Consider the following 22,254-nt stretch of genomic DNA (forward strand, 5'->3'; position numbering starts at 1 on the left):
ACTGGTGTGGGCAAGCACCCACCACTGCATCACTGCCTTTTCAAATGACTACTGCTGGTGTGGGACCAGTGGATTTAGGGAAAAGCTGGACTGGATTTCAGTGTGGACTACTTTTCCACAAGAGAGGCAAAGAGATTGTTCCCTCACTCATTCATTTATTCGTTAATTGTTCATTCAAATTAACGAACCGAAGCGACAACAACCTAAAGATATGACTGTGTATGAAAAGCAGTTTAACTGGATGAACCTCTGTAAGCTGATATCCTTGTTACCACTTGACATTTGTGACCTTATTCTAATACCTTATGTTCTACGAAAGAACATAAGGTATTAAATATACCTTATGGATGAACATTAATTGAATGAACATTTATTTTATTTTATCGGATTTTAGTTAATCATCGTGTTGCTTTGAAGCTTTTAAAAGATGATGGACAATAAAGTGGTCCAAAATCTTCTTGATATATTCCTACAAAGGTTTGATCTTACTTACAGAAATAAATATTGCTTTTAAATTAAAATGGATCAGAATGCAAGTAATTTAAATTATGTAGTCCAATATATTATCAATACTGGGCATCTTCAGTCAAATACTGATCAAAGATTGCGCAAAAAATTCTACAGTTGTCTCAAAACTTTACAAAAACATCTTAAATATTTAAACCTCTTTGGAAAAAAAGCACTTATTTATTTTCTACCTTGAGAAAGTCCCCTGTCTCCTCCGTGGTTTCCCTCCCACTCCTCCCACAGTGACAGTTCAAAGTCTGGCAGCAACAGCCATCAGCCTGAAATGCACCTTACAAATTAAACCGGTCCACCAATCAGAAGTGATCTCAGCCGAAGCAGTTGCTAGTAGCATTTGCACAACAAAGGAGAGGATAGCTGAATCCCCCCCCCCCCCCCCCCCTCTCCTACACTCCCTATCCTTTCCACCATGACTCCTCCTCTGCTGCCTTTGTGCTCAGAGCAAAAATCCCCTTTGACCCTCCTCCATTTTGCACTAATCTCCTCGTGCTCATTGGATTGACTACTTCAGGACTAGCTCTAAAAGCATTGATGACCCCCCCCCCCGCACCGTGCACCCCATGGAACACACAACACAATTTGGCCTCATTTCCCTTGCCCTGCCCCCCCCCCCCCCTTCTGCCTTACATGGGCGAAGCATCTGCATCAGCAAACTGAGGCACAAGGTGTGATGGTGAAAGTGAACTTTCTCTGATTAGAAATCTCTGTGACAAAATCAACACATAAAAAATCATTCATCTCGAGTGTATTTTTTTATTCTTGTATGCAATGATGTCTTATAATTATGGAAATGTATCTGCAGTTTGTCGACTTTGTCTCTTTCTGTTCTGTTACAATGCAAAATACTCAAATGCCATGGTCACATTATGGCTACAAGGGCCCTCTTTATTGGTACGCGAGGCCCCCACACATACACACAACATGTAGGGCTCCCATGGGGTTTGAAGGCCGCCAACGTAGGGTTTAGCCTTTGCTTTCTTTTGTATTTCACATTTGGCGTTTCTATAGCAACATTGGTCTCAGCAAAGGACAGTCTTCCATTTTGAAGACCATTAACATACCTCCCTCCCCGCCTTTCAGGTTTTATCGGGGTGTCCCAAACACACACACACACACATAAAAAGACACGGCTGCACTCAGCTGTGGTTTAGTGAGGTAAGTGAAAGATTAGATATGACAGAAATTACATTACAAAGCTTTTTAATCAACAGCAAAGTAAAAAAGACACAATAAACCTGTGCAACACGGAATGCAAAGACTCTTCATTTTTAACTGATATGTCAGACATGACAGACAAGTGATGGATTGGCTTTGTTGTGGTCTGTTCCCAGATAAAGCTCCTTTGGGTTTTTATATGTAATTTGGCAATAGAAGGTACACAATATAAATAAAGTGTGTCGTGCTTTGATTGTTCAGAACTCAAAAAGCTTCCATCACATCCTCTTAAAGATCCTCCTCATTAGTCTGAAGAAAGCGCTGTCCCCGACAGCCTTGGAGACCCTCTCCCATAGGCTGCCCTGCTTCCACAGTCCCCGCCCCTTTCTCTCAGCTCTGACCTCTGCCCTGTGCAGCCGCTTGTGGAGACGCCAGTAGAGGCGAGAGTCAGGCAACACTCCAGCAACAGGCGCCGTGCGAGCCAGGCCGAGCCTGAGGACCTCTTCATTTATACAGTAGCTCCACATCCACCTCTGCTGGAGATGAGAGGGAGGACAAGGACGTGACATCATGGAATGCATCTATCAGTCTGACAATATGTAAACTAATTACAACTCCCTTCTCTTTTGACTACTAAGAGACGCCTCACCCTGCTTTTAAACACCAAACAGTGTAGCTGGTCATCCTCTCTGCCGATAAGTTTGAGCCTCACTGTTTGAACAGGAAACAGGTTCTTCTGGAGCCATAATCCTCCCTCTGGAGTCAACTCCACCCCTGCAAGATGCACCAGCATGAGGGAAGTGCTTGCACCTATGGAAGGGAGGGAAGAAATGTGCCTTTAAAGTTACAATAATACATTAAAGGTGACAGCTGTGTGGCTGTAATTTAAGCCCATTTTGTAAACTACTGATTACAATTATGATATAAGGCGTACATGGACTTTGATTTTGGTAGCAAATGTGTCACATTGAGAATGTGTTATTTATAATCACTGGCTTCCTATGAAAGTAAAAACAATTAAATTCAGCACTGGGCCTTCATTACTGATTACTAAAACGTCTATATAAATTAGAATAGCTATAAATAGTTCACCTATGTGAAATAAATGCCTGGAAATTATATTTTTACAGCAGCAAAAGGCCTTACAAGGTTTAGCATGTCAAGAGGAACAAAGGTGATATTATAAATTGCTGCCCCTGTGAGTCCTTCTCACTTGAGTTGCTAATTCACTGCTATATATAAAGAATGCAATGCTTGATTTAAGTTTGCAATAAGTTACTCTCATGAATAAACAATAAGCCAATCGTTTATTCTTGTGTATGGAGGTGTACAAGATGCTTTTCAACATTTCTACATGTGCATGTCTTTAAGATTCCGCTCAGTGGAACGGCCAACATTACGTCTGTATTTTGAAAGCAACGGCGAGAGGACTGGCAGGTGAATCGGGACATGTTCCACTTCTAGTCCTCTTCCTTTGATGGCATGAACTTTCCCACAAAGGCTGACGTTCCTCTCTATAAAATGAGCAGGGATCTCAGACACTGCTTGAAACTTGGTCATCTGAGGAGGCAGAGCAAGACACACGAGTGGCAAGGTTTGTGACACTAATGGGTAATGGGTCTCTGTTCCATACACATAATCTAAAACAATATGGGTGCATATACCAGGGCAATACCCAGTAAATTCATAGAGTAGATCTGTCTATAAAGGATCAGATCAAGGTATTTTTTTCTGCTTTGTCTAACATTATGAGACATGTCTTTTTTTCCCACTGTTTCCATCATTATACATCAACTGTCCAACATATTTTGATTAATCTTGGCAGACAGTTTGGCATGTATCGAGTACCCTAACCCTAACCTGTTCATTTTTGGAGTGGATGCAGCTAAAAGTGTGAAATTTGTCTTTTTTTCAGTAATGCACAAAATTTTAGGATGTTTTTTGTGGTCAATTTCGCTTAAACTGCAGTACTTCATAGTTTAACATTTGACTGTTTGAGAAAATTGAATATGTGCCATGAAAGGAATCCAATAATCAGTTATAGGCCATAGGGACAGTCTAAGATTAGCCTGAAACAGAAAAGGGCAGCAGCTTTTTTGTGTGAGCATGTGGGAAATCTATAACATAAATTAATATTTAATGTGAAACAAGCAGCTTTTGAGCCTTTCCCTCTTACCAGTTTCATACTCCTTGATATTAGAACCACACCAACAACTGCCAGCCCGGTGCTTATGCTCTGTGTGAAAGAAGAGAAAGCAGTTCAGGCTTTGGAGTTGACAGGATGACAGTGATACTCCAGTACAGCGTTAGACAGATCCAATGGTGACAAAACACACACACACACACACATTTCCCCACAAAATAGGCTACTAACTTCTAACACATTGAATGAAAGGAGAACAGCGGGGCTATGAAGTAACCACACTGCACATTCGCTTCTTCCAAATGAGGCTCCCTACCCGTACAACTGCTAAATGATCATCTGCGAACTGAGATATTGAAGACAGGATGTTATGAGACAGCCGAGTTCCTCCATCTCTGTGCTGTCGGTCACTTCTTTCCTCTGCCATGTCTTTTTCTTGGAGAGATTCCGGCATGTTGTTGACATGTCTCGATGCATCTGAAGCCCCGCCCTGTGTGGGCGGGGCCTGCATGAGGTTATCGAGCGTTCTGTCGCCGCCCTGTGGCCTGACGTGTTATGACAAGGGAGATGTTAAAGTACGCAATGAAATATGATGCATCTTATAAATCCCACAAATTTGCAATATTCTATATTAGGAATATCAAAGTTATTAAAAACCACTGTGTATTTTATCACAGCAATAAAACTGCAGACAAATGTTTTTTTTTTTTTGCACACTGCATTAAACATTTCTCAATTATAATAAATATCATCTTTGTCTGCAAAACTTGACCTCGATAACTTCATATGTCAATGAACACTGTAAAAGAATGAGTCAGATCAAATGATCCTGTTATTGGATCATGCTCAGAACAAAGACCTCCAAATGAATAAGGAGGGATTCCCGTTTTCTTGGAGCAGAACGGCGATTTTAAAATATATTTAGCAACAGACATGATCGATGACTGACCACTGGCCGGATGACAGACGCACCGGAGCTCTCATCTTGTGAGCTGTGAAGTCACGGAGCTACTTGAAGACGGATGACGCCCCCATTACCGCAAATTGGCCAATGGGATTTGAGAGGCATAGTTGTCCTCCTGGCCGCCATTAAAGAATTCAATCCATGAACTGAAATAATGGAAATCTGCAGGACCCATGGATCGGACAGAGGAAAGTAGCCGATGAGTAGTCGCACTTATTCGGCGTTTCGTCTCTCTGAGGAGTAGTTCTACTACGACGGGCCGCTGTGATGGTTTTAGTGAAGAGGAGGGTGGTGTCGCTAATTGTTTTATTTAGCTAACAAGCCAGCGCTGGAGCTCTGGTATGTTAGCTTTTGTGCTAGCAGGCTAGGAGAGATCAGGGGGAGGGGAGAGTTCCTTTGCTTTGAAATTGTTTCAGATCGGCTAGCTGCCATTAGCATTAGCGCACCGAGGACTGAGGCTTTTGAGTTGAAGTTTTTTTTTCCCCCCGTCTTCGAGCTTGTGTGTTCTATTTCGCATAGAACTTTTCTGGCGTTCGCTTGAACGGCGGTTCGGGTCGTATTGATATTGACCGACAGCGTTTGGTGTTGAGGTAATGTGGCAACAAGCTTGTGGCTAACCAGATCAGACAATACATTTCAAGACGGGATCGATGAGTCGAACAGCTCGTAGCTCACATTTGACGCTATTTGGCTGCTCGTCTGTCGTTAGCTTGGGCGCCGTGCTAGTGGTCGCTAGCGCCGGGTAGAAGTTCGATGTTTGACTAGCAGAAGCTACCTGTGATTAGCAAGTCGCTCGGCGCTTTAACGGGATCCTCTCGCTAGCTGCAGTCACATCAGCTTTGTCACCGAACGATGGACTTTGACGTTGCAACCGCACAGTGAAAGGATGAGTTCGTGCTTTGTACCCAACGGGGCCAGTTTGGAGGACTGCCACTCGAACCTCTTCTGCCTGGTGAGTGTCTGTCTGCGTTAGCTCGCGTTAGCCGTCACACCGAAAGGCCAGAAAGCCATTTTGGCTAATCAGGTAACAAGCTTTGTAACGTCAGCTGCAGACTGTCGGGCCTGCAACTTGCGGATCCGTGATCTCACGTTAGCCGACGAGCGCGTACTACGGGGCTAATTACGTCGAAGCGCTTCTCCATTAAAATGCAAGTAAATTACGATCGCGTTGTTCGATTATAGCCGTAAGCAGCTACTGTTATCGTTGGTGTCGTGGTCGCAGCGGGACAGGCCAAAAGGTGAATGATTCCTCAGCTGTCAAGAACGTGTTGACTTAGATTCGAGTGTCACTGCATTTATTGATCTACGTATTGTAAAATGAGTCGCATTGCTGCTGTTGAATTTAAACCAAGAGCTTTGATTTTGCAGTTACTTGTAGTGGTGTGCCACCATTAGTTAACGATCATTTGAAAGTGAAAGATAAAAAATTTGTTTGACTTTGACATTTTCAGATTGTTGTGGACCAAATTTAGCAAAACTTTCAAGAATATCAAAAGTTTCATTTCAATATACTTGGTTAAATTGACTTTTGTGCGACAGGACAAGGGACTTTCAGCTTTACATTACTATTACTAAAATAATAGTCATTCAGTCAACAAATGTTTAATTTATTCTAATTTTCTCCCCCCCCTCCTTTCTCTAAGGCGGATTTAACTGGAATAAAATGGCGTCGCTTCGTGTGGCAAGGACCCACCTCTTCACCCATCCTTTTCCCTGTGACTGAGGAGGACCCCATCCTGTGTAGTTTCAGCCGATGCCTGGCAGCAGATGTGCTGAGTGTGTGGAGAAGACATCACACCCCTGGTCGTAGAGAGCTCTGGCTTTTCTGGTGGGGAGATGATCCCAGTTTTGCAGAGCTGATCCATAATGAGCTCTCAAGTAAGTGCATTTAACATTTAACAAGTCTTCTGCAACTCCAAGTGAGAGAAATCTCCAGAAAGACTTTTTTTTTTTTGGTTTATATTTAAATCAGTTGTGTACTTTTTATGCTTTTGAACAAATATTGTCGAGAGCTGCTGTACTGGCAGAGTTGTATGTGAAATTGGTTAGATTTGGGCAGATTGTACATGCATGAACACGTTCTGCGATGATGCCATCTAGTCTAAACTGCAGTAAAAAGTTGTTGCGCTGCAGATTTGTGGAATCCGTGTTTCATAGTCTCTAAAACCTTGTGGAATCCATTGGCTCTCGGCCACAGAGGCACCGAATTGTATGGTAGCATAAGAGCAAGTTGTCCTGCATCATAGTCAGTGACATTCTTTGTTTTGCTGGGGTTTATTCTAGATTTAATAATCATGTGTGACAAAGTGATCTCTGGTCAGGTATTCTGTCTCAGCTAGAATCAAGATGTATTTTAAGACGACACAGATTGATCACTACAGAGACAGAACATTTACACACATCTTCTTAGAACTACAGAAATGTGTGGAAGATTTTGGTTTTGAATTGTAAAATTAATTGTTATGGGTTATGCTTCTTGAAAACCATTGTTGACCAGAGTAGGACGTAAAAAATATCTGAGTAGGCTCCAGATGCAGAACAAATACAGAACATTTCGCAAATAATGTGTCTCTTTGTTTCAAAAAAAACCGGTACATTTTCTGTCTGTCTTAAGGACCGGTTTTTTAGCTTTTTATTGATGTATGTTAAGCAGTAATTTAAATATAAAGTTAAGTCTCTATTTGTCTGATATATCACATCAACACACCACAGTTTATACGTAATGTAAACACATTATTTTCTCATCAGATGATTAAAAGTGTGTGATTCAATGTCTCTGCCTTGGTTTCAGGCGAGGAGGATGGCGAGTGGGAGAGCGGCCTGTCCTATGAGTGTCGAACGCTTCTGTTCAAGGCCATTCATAACCTGCTGGAGCGATGCCTCATGAACCGTGACTTTGTCCGCATTGGCAAGTGGTTCGTTAAGCCATATCAGAAGGAGGAGAAGACCATTAATAAAAGGTATGTTACCGCTACCGGTAGCAGACAGCAAAGTCATGACATGTTGTAAGTGATCAAATTAAATCCCACAGTCAGTTAATGCATCGGGTCACAAGGAGTAGATGCGTGGGGGGGGGGGTTGCACAACAACTACTACTGTTTTCTCTTGTTACCAGTTACTCTGCTGCTCACTCGCCTTGACAGGGATGGAGTTGATGTGTGTAAAGCAGTGGATACGTAAAGGAAAGGATCGGGCTTGTTTTGGGATTTGTGTATATATCGTGCTTTTTACACAGATTGTGTAATAACCCCACAACAATGCCCCTTCTCTAAAACGCTTTTTGTTTTCATGCCGTGCTGATAGAGTTCCGCCGTGTGGTTTTTGAAATGGCTACCCATCTTAATGTGAGCAAATGAGGGGCGAGTTATGACACAGCATTGTCTTTATCTGGTGTTGCGTCTTTATATCTGAAGATTGCTTTATAAATACTAGAATAACATGCTGAGAAACAATAATTTACCTTTATGTGGATATTGATCTCATTCTCGGAGGGTAAGGCACTTGTGGACGTTGTCTTCCATTTTCAAAATAGTTTTTGTTGCCTTCTTTTTTGAGTTTGCTGATCACTGCTGCTTGCTATTTGTTTTAAGTCTTCATTTGCGCTGCACACATGATTCATCCTCAAAAGTCCACACCCCTTCTTGCTTTTGGGCCCTATGATTACACATATCTGCAGTTCTGCACTGTTACTGCCCCCACTGGCAACGGAGGTGGAACAAACCAAGCCACCGTTCGCTGGGTGTATCCAGGACATCGGGGAACAGCGGGCTCAACCTGATCAGGCTCTGTCTACTGGGTTTTCGATTGTGCAATTTAATGCTGATCCCATAAAAGATATATGGATCCACCAGGTTTAAATATGTTTTCATAGGGGATAGTCTGTCCTGGAATTTATAGTTACGTGGAGTCTGGTTATTGAATAAACCATGAGACTATTCGCTGATGCGTCCGCTCAAGCCAGTGCCATGTTCTTGTGTTGTTGGTGTTAAGCTGCTTCTAATAGAGTCTCAACACTTGCTGCAGTTGATTTAGAATATTAAGCCTGTTAAAATGAAGAGATTATGTAACCTGGATGACCAGACAGCATTGATGTGATCGTTATTCGTAATAGAACAGGTCAGTAAGGAATGGTTGGCTTAATTGAGCCACCATTAGCTACTCTGCGCCCATCTCAAGTTCATTTCTGTTCAGCACAGAAGAACCAGGAATATTGCTAAAACAATGGCAAAAGAAGATGCTGTGAGATTGTGGTGGAGGCCTAATCAGGACATGTTTGTGTGGAGCAGCACACGGAGCATTACGGTAATGCTTAAAGGCAGATCGTTGAGTGCTGCGATGTCAGTGAGCAGATCTAGACACTGTTCAGTAAGTTGGTCTTTGAGCCTCCATAACAATTCCTGGCCTCTGCCGGGCTTTCTACATTTTCACATGATGTGTAACTGGGAAAGTGCCACTTGGTGCACTTTCTGGGAATGAGACATCGTTTATTGAGAAAACATGACAAAGAAATACACGCGAGACTTGCGCTGAGCAGTGTAACCGAGATTCGGGCGTGTTCGTTGTGTACTTCACCCAGAGCCACGTTTCTTTAAGTCAAATTTTGACTCCGGGAATCGAAACAAATCCCATGATATCAGAATATTATAAGAATATTACGATCGATGATGTGAGATTCCCAGGACTTTGCAGTGGGGATCTGTGCAGTAGTATTTATTTACCGCCTGGACATAAAAGTGGTGACGTTGATTTACTGTTCCCTTTGCATTTGAATGAGGGGGAACGCTGTGTCTGGAAGTTCACTGACAAACTAATTTGAGCCTTTGCTGCTTGGCTGTGATCCAAGCTGACTTGTGCTTGAAGTGGGCCCCTTTGGCTCATTTCCCATTAGCGGCTTTGCAATGTTTTCAGAGGCTTCTCGCCGCTATTTATGAGTTTTTGCATTGAAGAGTAGATTTGTTTCTCAGTGTTCAGCTGCTGTTTACACATAAGGCTGTGTATGACTGTGTTGAGGTAGCAGCGTGGAGCCTCTCACAGTGCAGTCTCGCTGTCCCCTGCCCTCTCTGGCTGGTAAACAGGACAGTCTTTGGAAAATGCTGAGTCTGCACTGTGGTTTTACAGCAACCATGTAAACAAGTTCCTGGATTTCCAGAGGACACTTGAAAATAAGTGTGAATATATTTTTTAACATTTAGATTTTTTAATGGACTATAATGTGCTATTGCGTGTAATTTTGAATCATTTTTTTATTTTCTTTATTGCAAGGGGGTTTGATAAAGCTCCAGAATTGAGTGTATGTCTGTCTGGAGAAGCACAGGCATTAATATCTTGACAAATGAAGGTGACTATTTTCACCTGAAAGCATGATCTGGATCAAAGTGCCACCCAAGATATCTAGGGAATTGTACTTTTTATGTACACATTTTTTAAAAGATGTTTGAGAGTCTACTGTTAACCACACCCACTGTTGGGCTTTACAAAAAATATTTGGCTGCTATCTGTGAAGTTACACTTGTTGTGACTTGAGGTAAAAATAATTGTCTTTGATTTGCCACGCAGCGAGCACCTGTCTTGTGCGTTCACCTTCTTCGTGCATGGCGACAGCAACGTGTGCACGAGTGTGGAGATCGCTCAGCATCAGCCTCTGCAGCGACTGAGTGAGGAGCATCTCAGCCTCGTGCAGCAGAGCTCCAGCCCTCTCCAAGGTAGGAGCGGAGCGCACTGTAAAACTTTACATTCATCTTCTTTTCTTTTTTTTTTTAAATTCCATTCCACTTCATAAGTATCATGACTTCTCTCTGCGCTCAGTCATCCTAAGCCCATACGGCCTGAATGGGACGCTCACCGGTCAGGCCTTCAAGATGTCGGATCACCCCACTCAGAAACTCATAGAAGAGTGGAGGCAGTTCTATCCCATCAGTCCCAATCCCAAGGATGTCCTGGAGGAGAAGATGGAGGATTCTGATTGGGAGGATGACTCTCTGGCAGCTGTGGAGGTCCTCGTTGGTGAGGCATCCGAATGTTAAATGAGTTGTTGATGGTTGTAGCTTTAGTTTTTTGTGATGGATTGCATTTTTCTTAAAGCGCTAAAAACAGGCTGGGGAAGTGCACATGTTAGAGGTACTGACTTTGTCATTACTGTTCCCTGACCAGACAACCCCCAGTCTGGATGCATTATTTAATTCTTTATATACCTCACACTTGTTATTTCCACGTTCGTGTCCTATTTGTTTGTCACAGATGTTTGATCTTTTTTGTGTTGTGCTGTAACACTGAAAATGCTCTCACTGTGGGATCAAGAGAGAGGACTTATCTTGCCTTATCATGAATTAGAAAGATTGGCTGATGATTCATCGTAGCTGCAAGAGAAAAATCTTCATATTCCCTCTTTTTGTTTGTTACAAAAAAAGATTTAGGCCCATGAAAAACCTTCAGAGAACTGGGATAGAACTTTAACAAGGATGCTGACAACAAAGTCCATCAGGGGAAAAAAAAAAAAAACCCTGAACAAATTTCTCTGCACTTGGATTTGTTGTTAATGAATAATTGTATTTTGTTGCAGCCGGAGTAAGGATGGTTTACCCCTCCTGCCTGGTGCTGCTCCCCCTGTTGGACCTCCCTTCTGTGGTCCCTCAAGGCTCAGCCAACACCTCAGGAAGCATGTGTGGTGCACAGCAGGGCCAGGCCACTAACAGAGATCCTGCGATGTCTTCTGTCACTCTGACCCCTCCAACGTCACCAGAGGAGGCTCAGACTGGTAAGACCCAGAGCTGCACATGAACCAGGATTCAGAACATTCATCACCCTGAGATCCTACATGCCAACAGTATTGTACTGTTTTGGGGTTTTTTTTGTCTCGTATAGATTATCAGCCTGTCCAGCGGTGGCTGAAGTTGTCCTCTGCATCTGACGGCTACAGCTCTGACAATACTTTCCACGGGGGTAAAATCCCTCGCAGACTGGCCAGCCAGATGGTGGAGACTGTATGGCAAGAGTACAACATTAACCACGCAGTGCACAAGTATGTTTGTCTTCTCTGCCACAAAACTATTGCTGTCAGTCAAAGTGCATCGCCGGTGACTGAAACGGTGTCTCGGCCCGTTCCTGATAGGAGGAAGTTTACAGCCCTGAGCAATGGGACCTGTGAGGAAGGCTCTGATGACACTGGGCTTTGGGATTTCGTGGAGCCCGCTCACAGACCGCACTGCAACTGCTCAAGGTGTGTATAATTGAATGCATTCGAAACTGACAAGTTCCCAATGCAAAGAAAGTATTTTGCTGCAATTTTTCTTTCCACAGACATAAGAATCAGAAGCAGCGATCCATCACCACCTCAGGACATCTGTCTTCAGGCCAGCCTGTCCAGCCGGCCCCCAAGCACAAGCTGGGCGAGAAGCTAGAAAAGGGGGAGAAGCAGCAAAAGAGGCCGCAGACCCCGTTCCACCACCGCAACTCTGTGAGCGAGGAGCCGTCCCTGGAGCCCCAGACCCAGCGGATTTGTTTAAGACCACAGGAGGAAGGCTCGTATCCCAACCTGCACCACGTGGACACGGTCCCCTCTAAAGCCCCCACGCTGCACACGCACTCCACCCCTGCGGACCTCGTTGGATCGCCGCCTCCCCCACCCCTCAGCCCACATCCCTGCGATCACCCGGAACGTGACGTGACTCCAGGTGGAATGAAGAACTCGTCCACGCCCATTCACCAAACGTTCTACCCACCGTCGGTGGAGCCCTGTCTGTTGCCGCAGAAGGCTTCGTCCGAGGAGTCTCAGATGGGGACCGTGCCTATGCATCTGCGCTTCCCGCCAACCTACAGTGAAACCATGGAAACGGCTGTCTTTGTGGGCTCGGCCATCGGCCCCAGCGAGGACTCCACCCATAACCCCTGGAAGTATTTCAACCTGCCCAGAAAGAAGGCGTCCAGCTTCCTGACACCGGCACTACCTGTGGATAAAACTAGAGAAGATTCCTGGGGAGGTGCAGGAACAGAAAATGTTGTGTCTGTCACTGAGTGAGTATTTCATTACTGCATTAAAGCGGGATGAAGTAGTGTATTTTAACCGCAGGCCTGTGTCTATCAGAGCATCTGTTCACAGTCTCTTTCCTCTCAGGTTGATGTCTAGCTCCGCACATCCCCTGAAGGTGTCCCAAGAGCTGGTAAAGACTTACGCCCAGCGGAGAAACAGCCATCTGGTCTCTGCCACGGGGGGCGGAGAACAAAATGAGGAACCTGACCCTTATGCGTTCGTAGAGGGTGACGAAGAGTTCAGTTTCAATGAGAAGAAAGACAAGCTTGGAGCCGAGAGAGAAGGCAACAGGAAACACAAGGTGGGTTCCTGGCATGTGACTGAAATCTCTGTACATCAGTGGATTCTTTTATAAAGAAAATCTGCTTTCATTTCCTGATTGAAGTTATGAGCTGTGACCAAAATGTGCTCGTAAAATGATCGAATACTGTCGGGTATCAAAAGTCAGCAATCGATCGCAGGAATCCTCGGTCATCAGTGTTCCAATATATTTCTTAGATACAAAACATGGAATATTTGGAAGGAGTTTTTTTTTAGTTGATGCAGTGATATAGCATGAAATAAGCTGGTTTGTTCTGGTAAGTCATAATACAACATTTATATATAATAATATTTGCATTGAAAGTAAAAAGTGTCTCCGTTCTGCAGCACTCGTAATAGTGATGCCTTTAGCGTGTTTATTTTTAGAAGAGGTTTTGTAAGAAGCAAATACCAGCCTTTTTCCTGATGAATGTTATGAATAATGTTTTTATTCAAATCCATACCTGTGATCCTTCATGTTATTTTCTTTTTATTATTATTATTTTTTACCCAGGGGGGCGATGAAGGACCTGGAACATCAGGAGATGGTGAGAACGCCTTCCTATTATTATTTTGTTTTGTTTTGTTCATTTGGACGTTCAGTAAAATGTGTAGAATTGGTGTTGTATTCAACTTCTCCTCTTAAATCGGTTTGCGGTTTAGATGCTCAGGGTCCCTCCGGGAATAAGCCTCCAGCATCGACCAGCTTAATCCACGAGAACGACTTGGCTGTGTCTTACAGTGACCTGGATAAAATCTTCAATTCGGATGAGGATGAGCTAGCAGTAAGTGCAATGGCATGTTGAATGGAATCTTGATTGAACCACTGATGAAGATGTATCAAGGAAGACAGTTCTGCATTTCCCTGTTTTCACAGCCTGGATCTAAAAGAGCTGGAGTTGGCACCGATGACAAGTTTGTCTGTAAAGAAGCCAAGTCGGCAAATTCGGATCCTCTATCCTGCATAAGTAAGGAAGAAAAAACCCACCAGTTAATCATCTTATATCAACACTACTGTTAATGTGTAATAATGACTTGTGTCTCCAGGCTCAGCAGACCTGCACCAAATGTTTCCCACCCCACCGTCCCTGGAACAGCAGGGCTATTCGCCTATGAACTCTGGCAGCAAAGACAACTTGGAAACTGGGGCGGGCCTCACCTTGTTGGATGGCAGCCAGCTCAACAACCACTTCAAGATGGAGGTCGAGGAGGGATTCTGCAGCCCCAAACCATCTGAGATAAAGGTATGCCCCGTCACACACCTGCAGTGCGAATGAAAAGTGTGGCTACTTCATCGTTTTGGTTTTCCTTTGTCTTCAGGACTTCTCCTTTGTGTACAAGCCAGAGACGAGCCAGTCGTTTATCGGCTGCTCCATGTTCGCCCCGCTGAAGATGCTGCCCAGCCAGTGTTTGTTGCCCATCAAACTGCCAGACGATTGCATGTATACACCCAGCTGGACCCTGGGTAAAATGGAACTAATGCCCCCAGTGACAAATGTCAATCTCCTCGCCAAAGACTGGTATGTCCATTTGAAGTCATCTGTGGGCCGGCGGCGTCCTTTACGAGCAGACGCTGTTCCTCTGGGATCGTCAGTTCGTTTTATAACGGTGGAGAACTTGGCCGTTTTAAACCATCACCATTTTAAAGATGCCCGAGTTCTACTTCATTAATATATTTGTATATACTCCTGTAACAGGCAGTTTATTTGAAACCTGATCCATCGATTGTACAGAGTTTAGTTCTACTCCAGATATTCGTACAGTTGGGGATGCTGCTTCAGAAAGTTGTGATTTTGAGTTGCCTGACTGGGAAAAAAGAGAAATTCCTGATTTATATATTTTTAACCAGTTAAAGGCCGAGCTGTTATATCGCAGAGATGTAAGATATTCACATAGTTATTGTTAATCACTTAATAATTGTCATAACTGTTCGGCGAGTAATGCAACATGGCCCAATTAATAGTAGACAGGATTCTTGATACTAATAAAAATATTCAAATCCAGTTTAGGAAAATTATGTTAATGCCTGTTTTGAATTTCTCTTGAAACCTCAAGATCAAAAACCTACGTTTTCTTTCTCATAGTAACATCCCGAGTGTGGAGCCAGACTACAGCCAGACCTACACCCCTCAGACGCACACCCCCTTCATGTCCAGCAGTGCCCCCCCTAGCAACAGCGGCACCGGAATCCTGCCCTCCCCCGCCACGCCCCGGTTCTCTGTACCCACACCGCGTACTCCACGGACTCCGCGCACTCCCCGTGGCCCATCGAGTGTCCAGGGTTCGCTCAAGTACGACAATTCTGACCTTTATTCGCCCGCCTCCACGGCCTCCACCTGTCGGCCGCTCAGCTCTGTCGAGCCTGCCACTGTGCCGTCGATCCCCGAGGCCCACAGCCTCTACGTCACCCTCATACTCTCGGAGTCGGTCATGAACCTCTACAAGGACTGCAACTTTGACAGTTGCTGCGTGTGCGTGTGCAACATGAACATCAGAGGAGCCGACGTCGGCGTGTACCTGAAGGACAACGGCGAGGCCCAGTACCCCTGCACCTGCGGCTTCAGCGCTGTCGCCAACCGACGCTTCGGCCAGTCTGCCGGCTTGTTTTTGGAAGACGAGCTCGACGTGGTGGGACGAGGCTCCGACTCCAGTCGAGACACCGAGCGGTGCTACGAGGAGCTGCGGGCTGCCACAGGAAACAAAGCGGGTTGCCCGTCAGAGAAACCTCCGGACGAGCTCATCTTACTGCTGCAGGACCAGTGCACCAACCCTTTCGCGCCAATGGCGGGCGTCGAGCACCCGAAGCCGAGCTCGGCTCCCGTCTCGTTTCTGAGGGTGGAGGAGCGAGACTGTTACAACGACTGCTACATGGCACTGGAGCACGGCCGGCAGTTCATGGACAACATGTCCGGAGGCAAAGTAGATGAAACACTAGTAAAAAGCACTTGTCTCCATCAGTGGCCAAAATGCAAATGTATGTATTTCAGCATCGCCGTTTGTTCTTAATGGAGCTTTCTTTATTTTGATGCAGTAAAGATGTTTCTCATTTTCTTGCAGCAGCAGACATGAGTAAGCTGTTCTCTCAGGACATCCTGCGGGTGTTGCTGTCCCTGCAGCCTGTGCTACAGGACGCCATTCAGAAGAAGAGGGGTTTGCGCTCCTGGGGCATTCAGGGGCCGCTCACCTGGCAACAGTTTCACAAGATGGCCGGGAGGGGATCGTACGGTACATGGAAACCATTTTTACTTCATCAGCGTCATTACTGGATCGATCACATGAACATTTACGAGTCGTTATTGAACCTTTCGTCCTCGTTTCCGTGCAGGGACAGACGAGTCTCCCGAGCCTCTGCCTATCCCCACCTTTTTGGTTGGCTATGAGTATGATTTCGTGGTGCTGTCCCCTTTCGGTTTGCCGTACTGGGAGAAGCTTCTCCTGGATCCTTTCGGTTCTCAAAGAGACGTGGGATATGTCGTTATCTGCCCGGAAAACGAAGCTCTAGTTTGCCGCGCAAAGGCCTTCTTCAAAGACTTGAGTGCCATGTACGAGGTATGTCGTCTGACACCGACGTGCCACACAAAACGTTTCCTGAAGTGCTGACTGACAAAAAATATTCACAGTTTGATATTTGCATTCTCTGCACAGGCATGCCAGCTCGGGCAACACAGACCCATCTGTAGGAGTCACTCAGAGGGCATATTAAAGGTTGGCACCACAGAAGGACGGAGCATAACGGAGCAGCCACTGAGTGACTGGTTCCTCAAGATGGCTGCCAGAGAGGGCAATAATGATGCCTTTAATAAGCTGAAACTCTTTGCTCAAGTGTGCCGCTATGATCTAGGTAAGTTTAAATAGGACAGACGAGTGTTAGTGAGGTCGGAACGTTCGTAAAAAATTATAATGTCTTCCTTTCGGCCTCGTCTCTTTCAGCTCCATACCTGGCAGAGCAGTCTCTGGATAGCTCTCTATTGTCCCAACGCAACCCTGTTGTGGTTGCCTCCTCCTCCCAGACCTCCGGCACCTCCTCAGGATCGCTGAGCACTAACCCTATTGGCAATGGCCAGGGCGCCTCTCCCTCTCCTTCCTCGAACTCCCAGGCCGTTGGGGGAATGGCTTCAGGCAAGCCAAACTCCTACTCGGCCTTTGGGGCGGCAGGTTTGCAGGGCAGCTCATCTCAGAATGGACCCCAGTCAAACCCACAGGTCACAGGGGTCCTGACAGAAAACGGGCCATCTGTCAGTCAGTCTCAAGGATCCAATGAGGTGCCAGAGAGGTAGGCATTTCTGTGCTCGTCGTTTATAGACACTTTATAATCCAGGCTAATGCATCGTATATTTTTGTTATCCGTTAAGTTTAGTGCAAATCTTAGGATGTGCATGGACTGATTTTATGAAAAGATTTTGTCATCTATAGTCAAAGAAAGCTTCTTCAGATCTGGCATTCATACACTCACACGGCTAAAGCCATCTCTGTTTTATTATTCTAAGCTGCTGCAGACAGAGAATGTTGCCTTTCTATCATCCAGGGCGTGCATGTGTAACTACAGCACAACAGGGCTCAGCCAGTCATCAGGTGTTGTTGTTGCCACAGTAACAGCTGGGATAAAAGACAAACGGATGAAAATTTGTTGTGGATCCTACCTGAGAAAATAAATCTTAATTTTGAATTGGCTGCCAAAATATAATTATTTTTGTGCCTGCAACAATGCAAGTGTTATATCAGTTTGGCCAAACTGTTAGGAAAAAAAGTACGCACAAAGTCACGCTGTAATTTATTAAAGTAAAGAAAAGAACTAATTTTAACAGTTTTTTATAATAAGAAATAAATTGCATTTGCTAACATTCAAAAAACATTTAACACCACAGGAAAAAATATAGTAATAAATAACTTATTGTGTCAATGAAAACATTTTCAATAATGATTTTCATGAAATAGCCTAGCTGATAGCTACAGTAAGTAATATTGCACGTAGCACAGAAGACTGATGAAAATCTGCACAGTTTTGAAGTCACCTTCTGCCTTTTCCCTGCAGTACGATGGAGAGAGACAAAGTGGGAAAGCCGACAGAGGGGGAGTCCCATGCCATTTCCTACCCTCCGGCCATTGTGGTGTACATTGTGGACCCCTTCAGCTATGAAGATGTGGACAGAGGGGTCCACTCCAGCACCTACACGCTGGGTCTGCTGCGCTGCTACCTGGAAATGCTCCAGTTCCTGCCTGCTCGCATCAGAAATGCTGTGTCAGTACAGGTACACGCTGCTTTTAGCCTCCATGTTGTCACTTGTAATGGTGTGCAAGGTTTAAGTTCACATGTCTGGGCGATACGTGTATGTGTACATGTTCGCTTCCTCAGACAAGCCGAGTGGTTTTTCGATTTGCATTTTATACAAAGGCAAAAAACAGTCTCAGAAAACTTAGTCTGTGAAAATATTACAATTCATTCTTACCCTGCTTGACAGGAACAGTGTCTATATATTTAGTTTTCGTTATCATGTTGAAGTGAGTCCGGCGGAAAAAACATTAAAAAAAAGCCTTCACCGGAATATTTGAATCCCTTCCATTTACTACTCGGCGAAATATCGGCCCTCTTGAAAAACTTTACGGAGAAATCTTTGCTGTTGTACGGCTGGAGTTTTCCTCCATGTTGGTTATTGTTTGTCAGAGTCCGCTCTGTCTGCATGAGGGGAGCGGGTCATGGAAAGGTCAATTCACTGGACAGAGCACTGCCAACTTCCCACGTGGTAAACAAGATGCGTGTTTGTAGGTGACTCCAGCAATGATGGTAGCACCAAATTTGGCGATTTTACGAGAAATGACACGAAGATATGAGGCAAAGTTGGATCGATTATTAGCGAATGACACGCGGGCAGCTTTCCAGCCTCACAGACAGCATGCCACCCGTAACCTTGTTCGGTCAATGGTCATTAACAAGCCAATATGCAGGGACATATTGTGAAATTACTCGCGCAGTGGGTCACCATTTAAGTGACTGGAAGAAGACAAATAACTCATTAATAAAATAAATGACTAGTCGCAGAAACAATTAACAGAAGACTTGTCATATCTGTACGTTCTCGTCGTGTTCGCAGTAAACAAACAGCTCACCTTCGCTTTGGACGTTTCCAATCGAAAGTTCAAAAACAAACAGCGATGCTTGTGTACACCAAAGAATCTATCACCGCATTTTTTTTCCCAACCTCAAATTAACACCGCCATTTTTTCCCCCTCATTCTTGTTTAGATTGTTCCATGCCAGTATCTGCTGCAGCCTGTGCGCAGCGAGGAGCGCCGCGTCTATGGCCAGCACCTCAAGTCGTTGGCCTTCTCCGTGTTTACTCACTGTCGAAGGCCTCTGCCCAACTCCACCAATTTCAAGGCCCTGACGGGCTTTGGCCCTGGTCTCGCTATCGACATGGCACTCAAGGACCCAGAGGTAAGAGTCTGTGGCTCTGGTTCTACCGATAAACTGGTGACTTCTGGTATGTGCTGATCCTTAACAAGTTCTCCATCTGCGCAGAGACCCGAGTGTCTCCGCCTCTATACGCCGCCCTTCATTCTGGCTCCTGTGAAAGACAAGCAGACCGAGCTGGGGGAAACGTTCGGCGAGGCCGCCCAAAAGTACAACGTCCTGTTTGTTGGCTACTGTCTGTCCCACGACCAGCGCTGGCTGCTGGCGTCCTGCACCGACCAACACGGAGAACTGCTGGAGACCTGCATCATTAGTATCGATGTACCCAACAGGTACGAGAGCAGAAACGAAACAAAAAAACCTGTTTATCTCGCGACATCCACGTGTCAGGTTTCTGATTTAGGTCAACCCGTTTAAACACTTTGATGTTTCTGGTTCAGGCCTCGAAGGAAAAAGGGCTCCGCCAGGCGAGTGGGCTTGCAGAAGCTGTGGGAGTGGTGTCTAAGCCTGGTGCAGGTGACCTCGCTGCCATGGAGGGTGGTCATTGGGCGCCTTGGGAGAATGGGACACGGCGAACTGAGAGGTACAAACATCATATGTGCAGAGTTTGTAGAACATCTGGTTGATCCGCATGCAGGAATCGGTGTGGAGTTCTCTCTCTCTCTTCTCCTCCTCCAGACTGGAGTATTCTGCTGAGCAGGAGGAACTTGCAGTCTCTTAGTAAACGTCTGAAGGAGACGTGCAGGATGTGCGGCATCTCCGCTGCTGACACGCCCAGCATCCTTAGCGCCTGTCTGGTTGCCATGGAGCCCCAGGGTTCTTTTGTAATTATGCCAGGTAAAAAATAAAAATAAAACCATATACTGCTAGTCTGTTAATTCTGACTCCAGATCGGATGAGCTTCGTTCTTGTCGCTGCAGATTCCGTCTCCACGGGTTCAGTGTTTGGACGCAGCACCACACTCAACATGCAAACGTCACAGCTGAGCACGCCTCAAGATACTTCGTGCACTCACATCCTCGTGTTCCCCACCTCGGCGATGGTGCAGGTCAACACTAACACTGCAGAGCCCATCGACATCAGCTTCAATCCCATAAATCCTGGTACGTTTAAGAAGGCGTCGGTAACTTCAGCGAGACGCAGGAATCATGAACTTGTTGATCCACAGCAGTCCTGAGATGTTTTTAAACCTCTTTGCAGACGGATCTGATGGAATGGGCATCTTCGACCTATTTGACAATGACATGGTTGATCCGGATCTTATCAACATCCTGCCCAACTCCCCCACGACCTCGCCCGTTCACTCTCCTGGATCCCACTACCACCAGGGGGGAGATGGAAGCAAGGTCTGTCATCTGTTTCTAACTGTCATTTCAATTTAAAACATCAGCTACGGACCAGGAAGACGATTTATCTGATTTACCAAAAGTACTTGATCCGAGTTTACATTAGAAAATCTTAACTAGCGAGTCCAACATGGCTTAAAAGAGACCATTTAAATCCAAAACTGTTTAAAAGCAGAACTTCTGGGTTTTAACCGCATCACTTTTGTCCTGCAGGGTCAAAGTGCAGACCGCATGGAATCCCACGAGGAGGCTCTGAACATCCTGCAGCAGCCAATGGCGCTGGGCTACTTTGTCTCCACAGCCAAAGCTGGACCGCTGCCTGACTGGTTCTGGTCTGCCTGCCCTCAAGCACGAAACCAGTGCCCTCTCTTCCTAAAGGTACGTCGGCATCTAAAGAAACCTCCCTCTGTCGGCCTGTTGGGCTGCGTCACGTTCAAGGAGACCTACAGTTTAACACCCGTCACAGCGTCATTGGTTTTCTATACGACGACTTTCCTAATGCCACATGTGACGTCTTAAAATGTTGAGTCAGAAAAAAAACACAAGTCCAAACCCAAAGGTATTTTACAGTCCAGTTATCGCAGGATCAATATATCCACAAATCAGGAACTTTCGGTAGTCGGACAGGAGCTGATGTTCCGATTGGATCCGAAGGCCTGGATTTAATGTGTCTCCATCTTGTCTTCAATCAGGCCTCTCTGCACCTGCATGTGTCTTCTGTCCAATCAGACGAGCTTCTCCACAGTAAACACTCCCACCCGCTGGACTCTAATCACACCTCCGATGTGCTCAGGTAGGCGTCTCACAACTGAAGAACTCTAATGATGAGTAGAGGGAGCACCTCCTACTGCATTAAGATGCTATGTCTGCGTTTCCCATCACAGATTTGTTCTAGAGCAATACAACGCCCTCTCCTGGCTCACGTGCGACCCTGCGACCCAGGATCGACGCTCCTGTCTGCCCGTCCACTTCGTGGTGCTCACTCAGATGTACAATTTTATCATGAACATGCTCTGAACTCGAAACGGATCAAACTGAGATCCGTTTGGACGGATCGCTCAGTCAAATCATGGATTTCCTGTCACGAAGGATCCCCCGACATTCAAAAGGACCTCACACTCCATCAGGGCGAATGTCCTCCTCCTCCTCCTCCTCCCTGGTGTGTCTTACACAGTGATTGGCTGGAGTTTTTTCAATCAATCGGATGCCAAGAAATCCATTTTAGCATTTTGGAAGTTCAAGGGACATTTCATAAAGGAGAATAAATTGTCTTTTTAATGACTGTAGATTGCAAACTATGAAATTTTATCTTAATGAAATGCCTGCATATATTATTTATTGTAAGTTTTTAAATGTGGAATTTTTAATGCTCAATATCTTTTATATA

The 22,254-nt window shown here is 45.2% G+C and overlaps 2 protein-coding genes across 2 annotated transcripts; one reads left to right on the plus strand and one right to left on the minus strand.

Annotated features, from left to right (window-relative positions):
• Positions 1-1,795: 1,795 nt before the first annotated feature.
• c18h3orf33 (c18h3orf33 homolog (H. sapiens)) lies at positions 1,796-4,276 on the minus strand. The gene is made up of 5 exons (XM_068745639.1): positions 4,140-4,276; positions 3,857-3,916; positions 3,081-3,240; positions 2,330-2,490; positions 1,796-2,213 (listed from the first exon to the last, which is right to left on the minus strand). The coding sequence occupies exons 1-5, from the start codon at positions 4,248-4,250 to the stop codon at positions 1,959-1,961; spliced, it is 747 nt and encodes a 248-aa protein (XP_068601740.1). The 5' UTR covers positions 4,251-4,276; the 3' UTR covers positions 1,796-1,958.
• Positions 4,277-5,673: 1,397 nt separating this feature from the next.
• Positions 5,674-21,885, plus strand: LOC137901120 (mediator of RNA polymerase II transcription subunit 13-like). Its single transcript, XM_068745120.1, has 30 exons — positions 5,674-5,739; positions 6,431-6,665; positions 7,579-7,747; positions 10,344-10,489; positions 10,593-10,790; positions 11,347-11,541; positions 11,649-11,805; positions 11,896-12,003; positions 12,084-12,797; positions 12,898-13,114; positions 13,628-13,661; positions 13,777-13,898; positions 13,991-14,081; positions 14,161-14,357; positions 14,434-14,633; positions 15,198-16,087; positions 16,171-16,338; positions 16,439-16,662; positions 16,759-16,954; positions 17,044-17,386; positions 18,146-18,362; positions 19,354-19,545; positions 19,630-19,853; positions 19,962-20,104; positions 20,200-20,358; positions 20,442-20,624; positions 20,722-20,867; positions 21,081-21,245; positions 21,560-21,660; positions 21,752-21,885. The coding sequence occupies exons 1-30, from the start codon at positions 5,674-5,676 to the stop codon at positions 21,882-21,884; spliced, it is 6,333 nt and encodes a 2,110-aa protein (XP_068601221.1). The 3' UTR covers position 21,885.
• Positions 21,886-22,254: the final 369 nt, after the last annotated feature.

Source organism: Brachionichthys hirsutus, chromosome 11, assembly GCF_040956055.1.
Source record: "Brachionichthys hirsutus isolate HB-005 chromosome 11, CSIRO-AGI_Bhir_v1, whole genome shotgun sequence".
Lineage (NCBI taxonomy): Eukaryota > Metazoa > Chordata > Actinopteri > Lophiiformes > Brachionichthyidae > Brachionichthys > Brachionichthys hirsutus.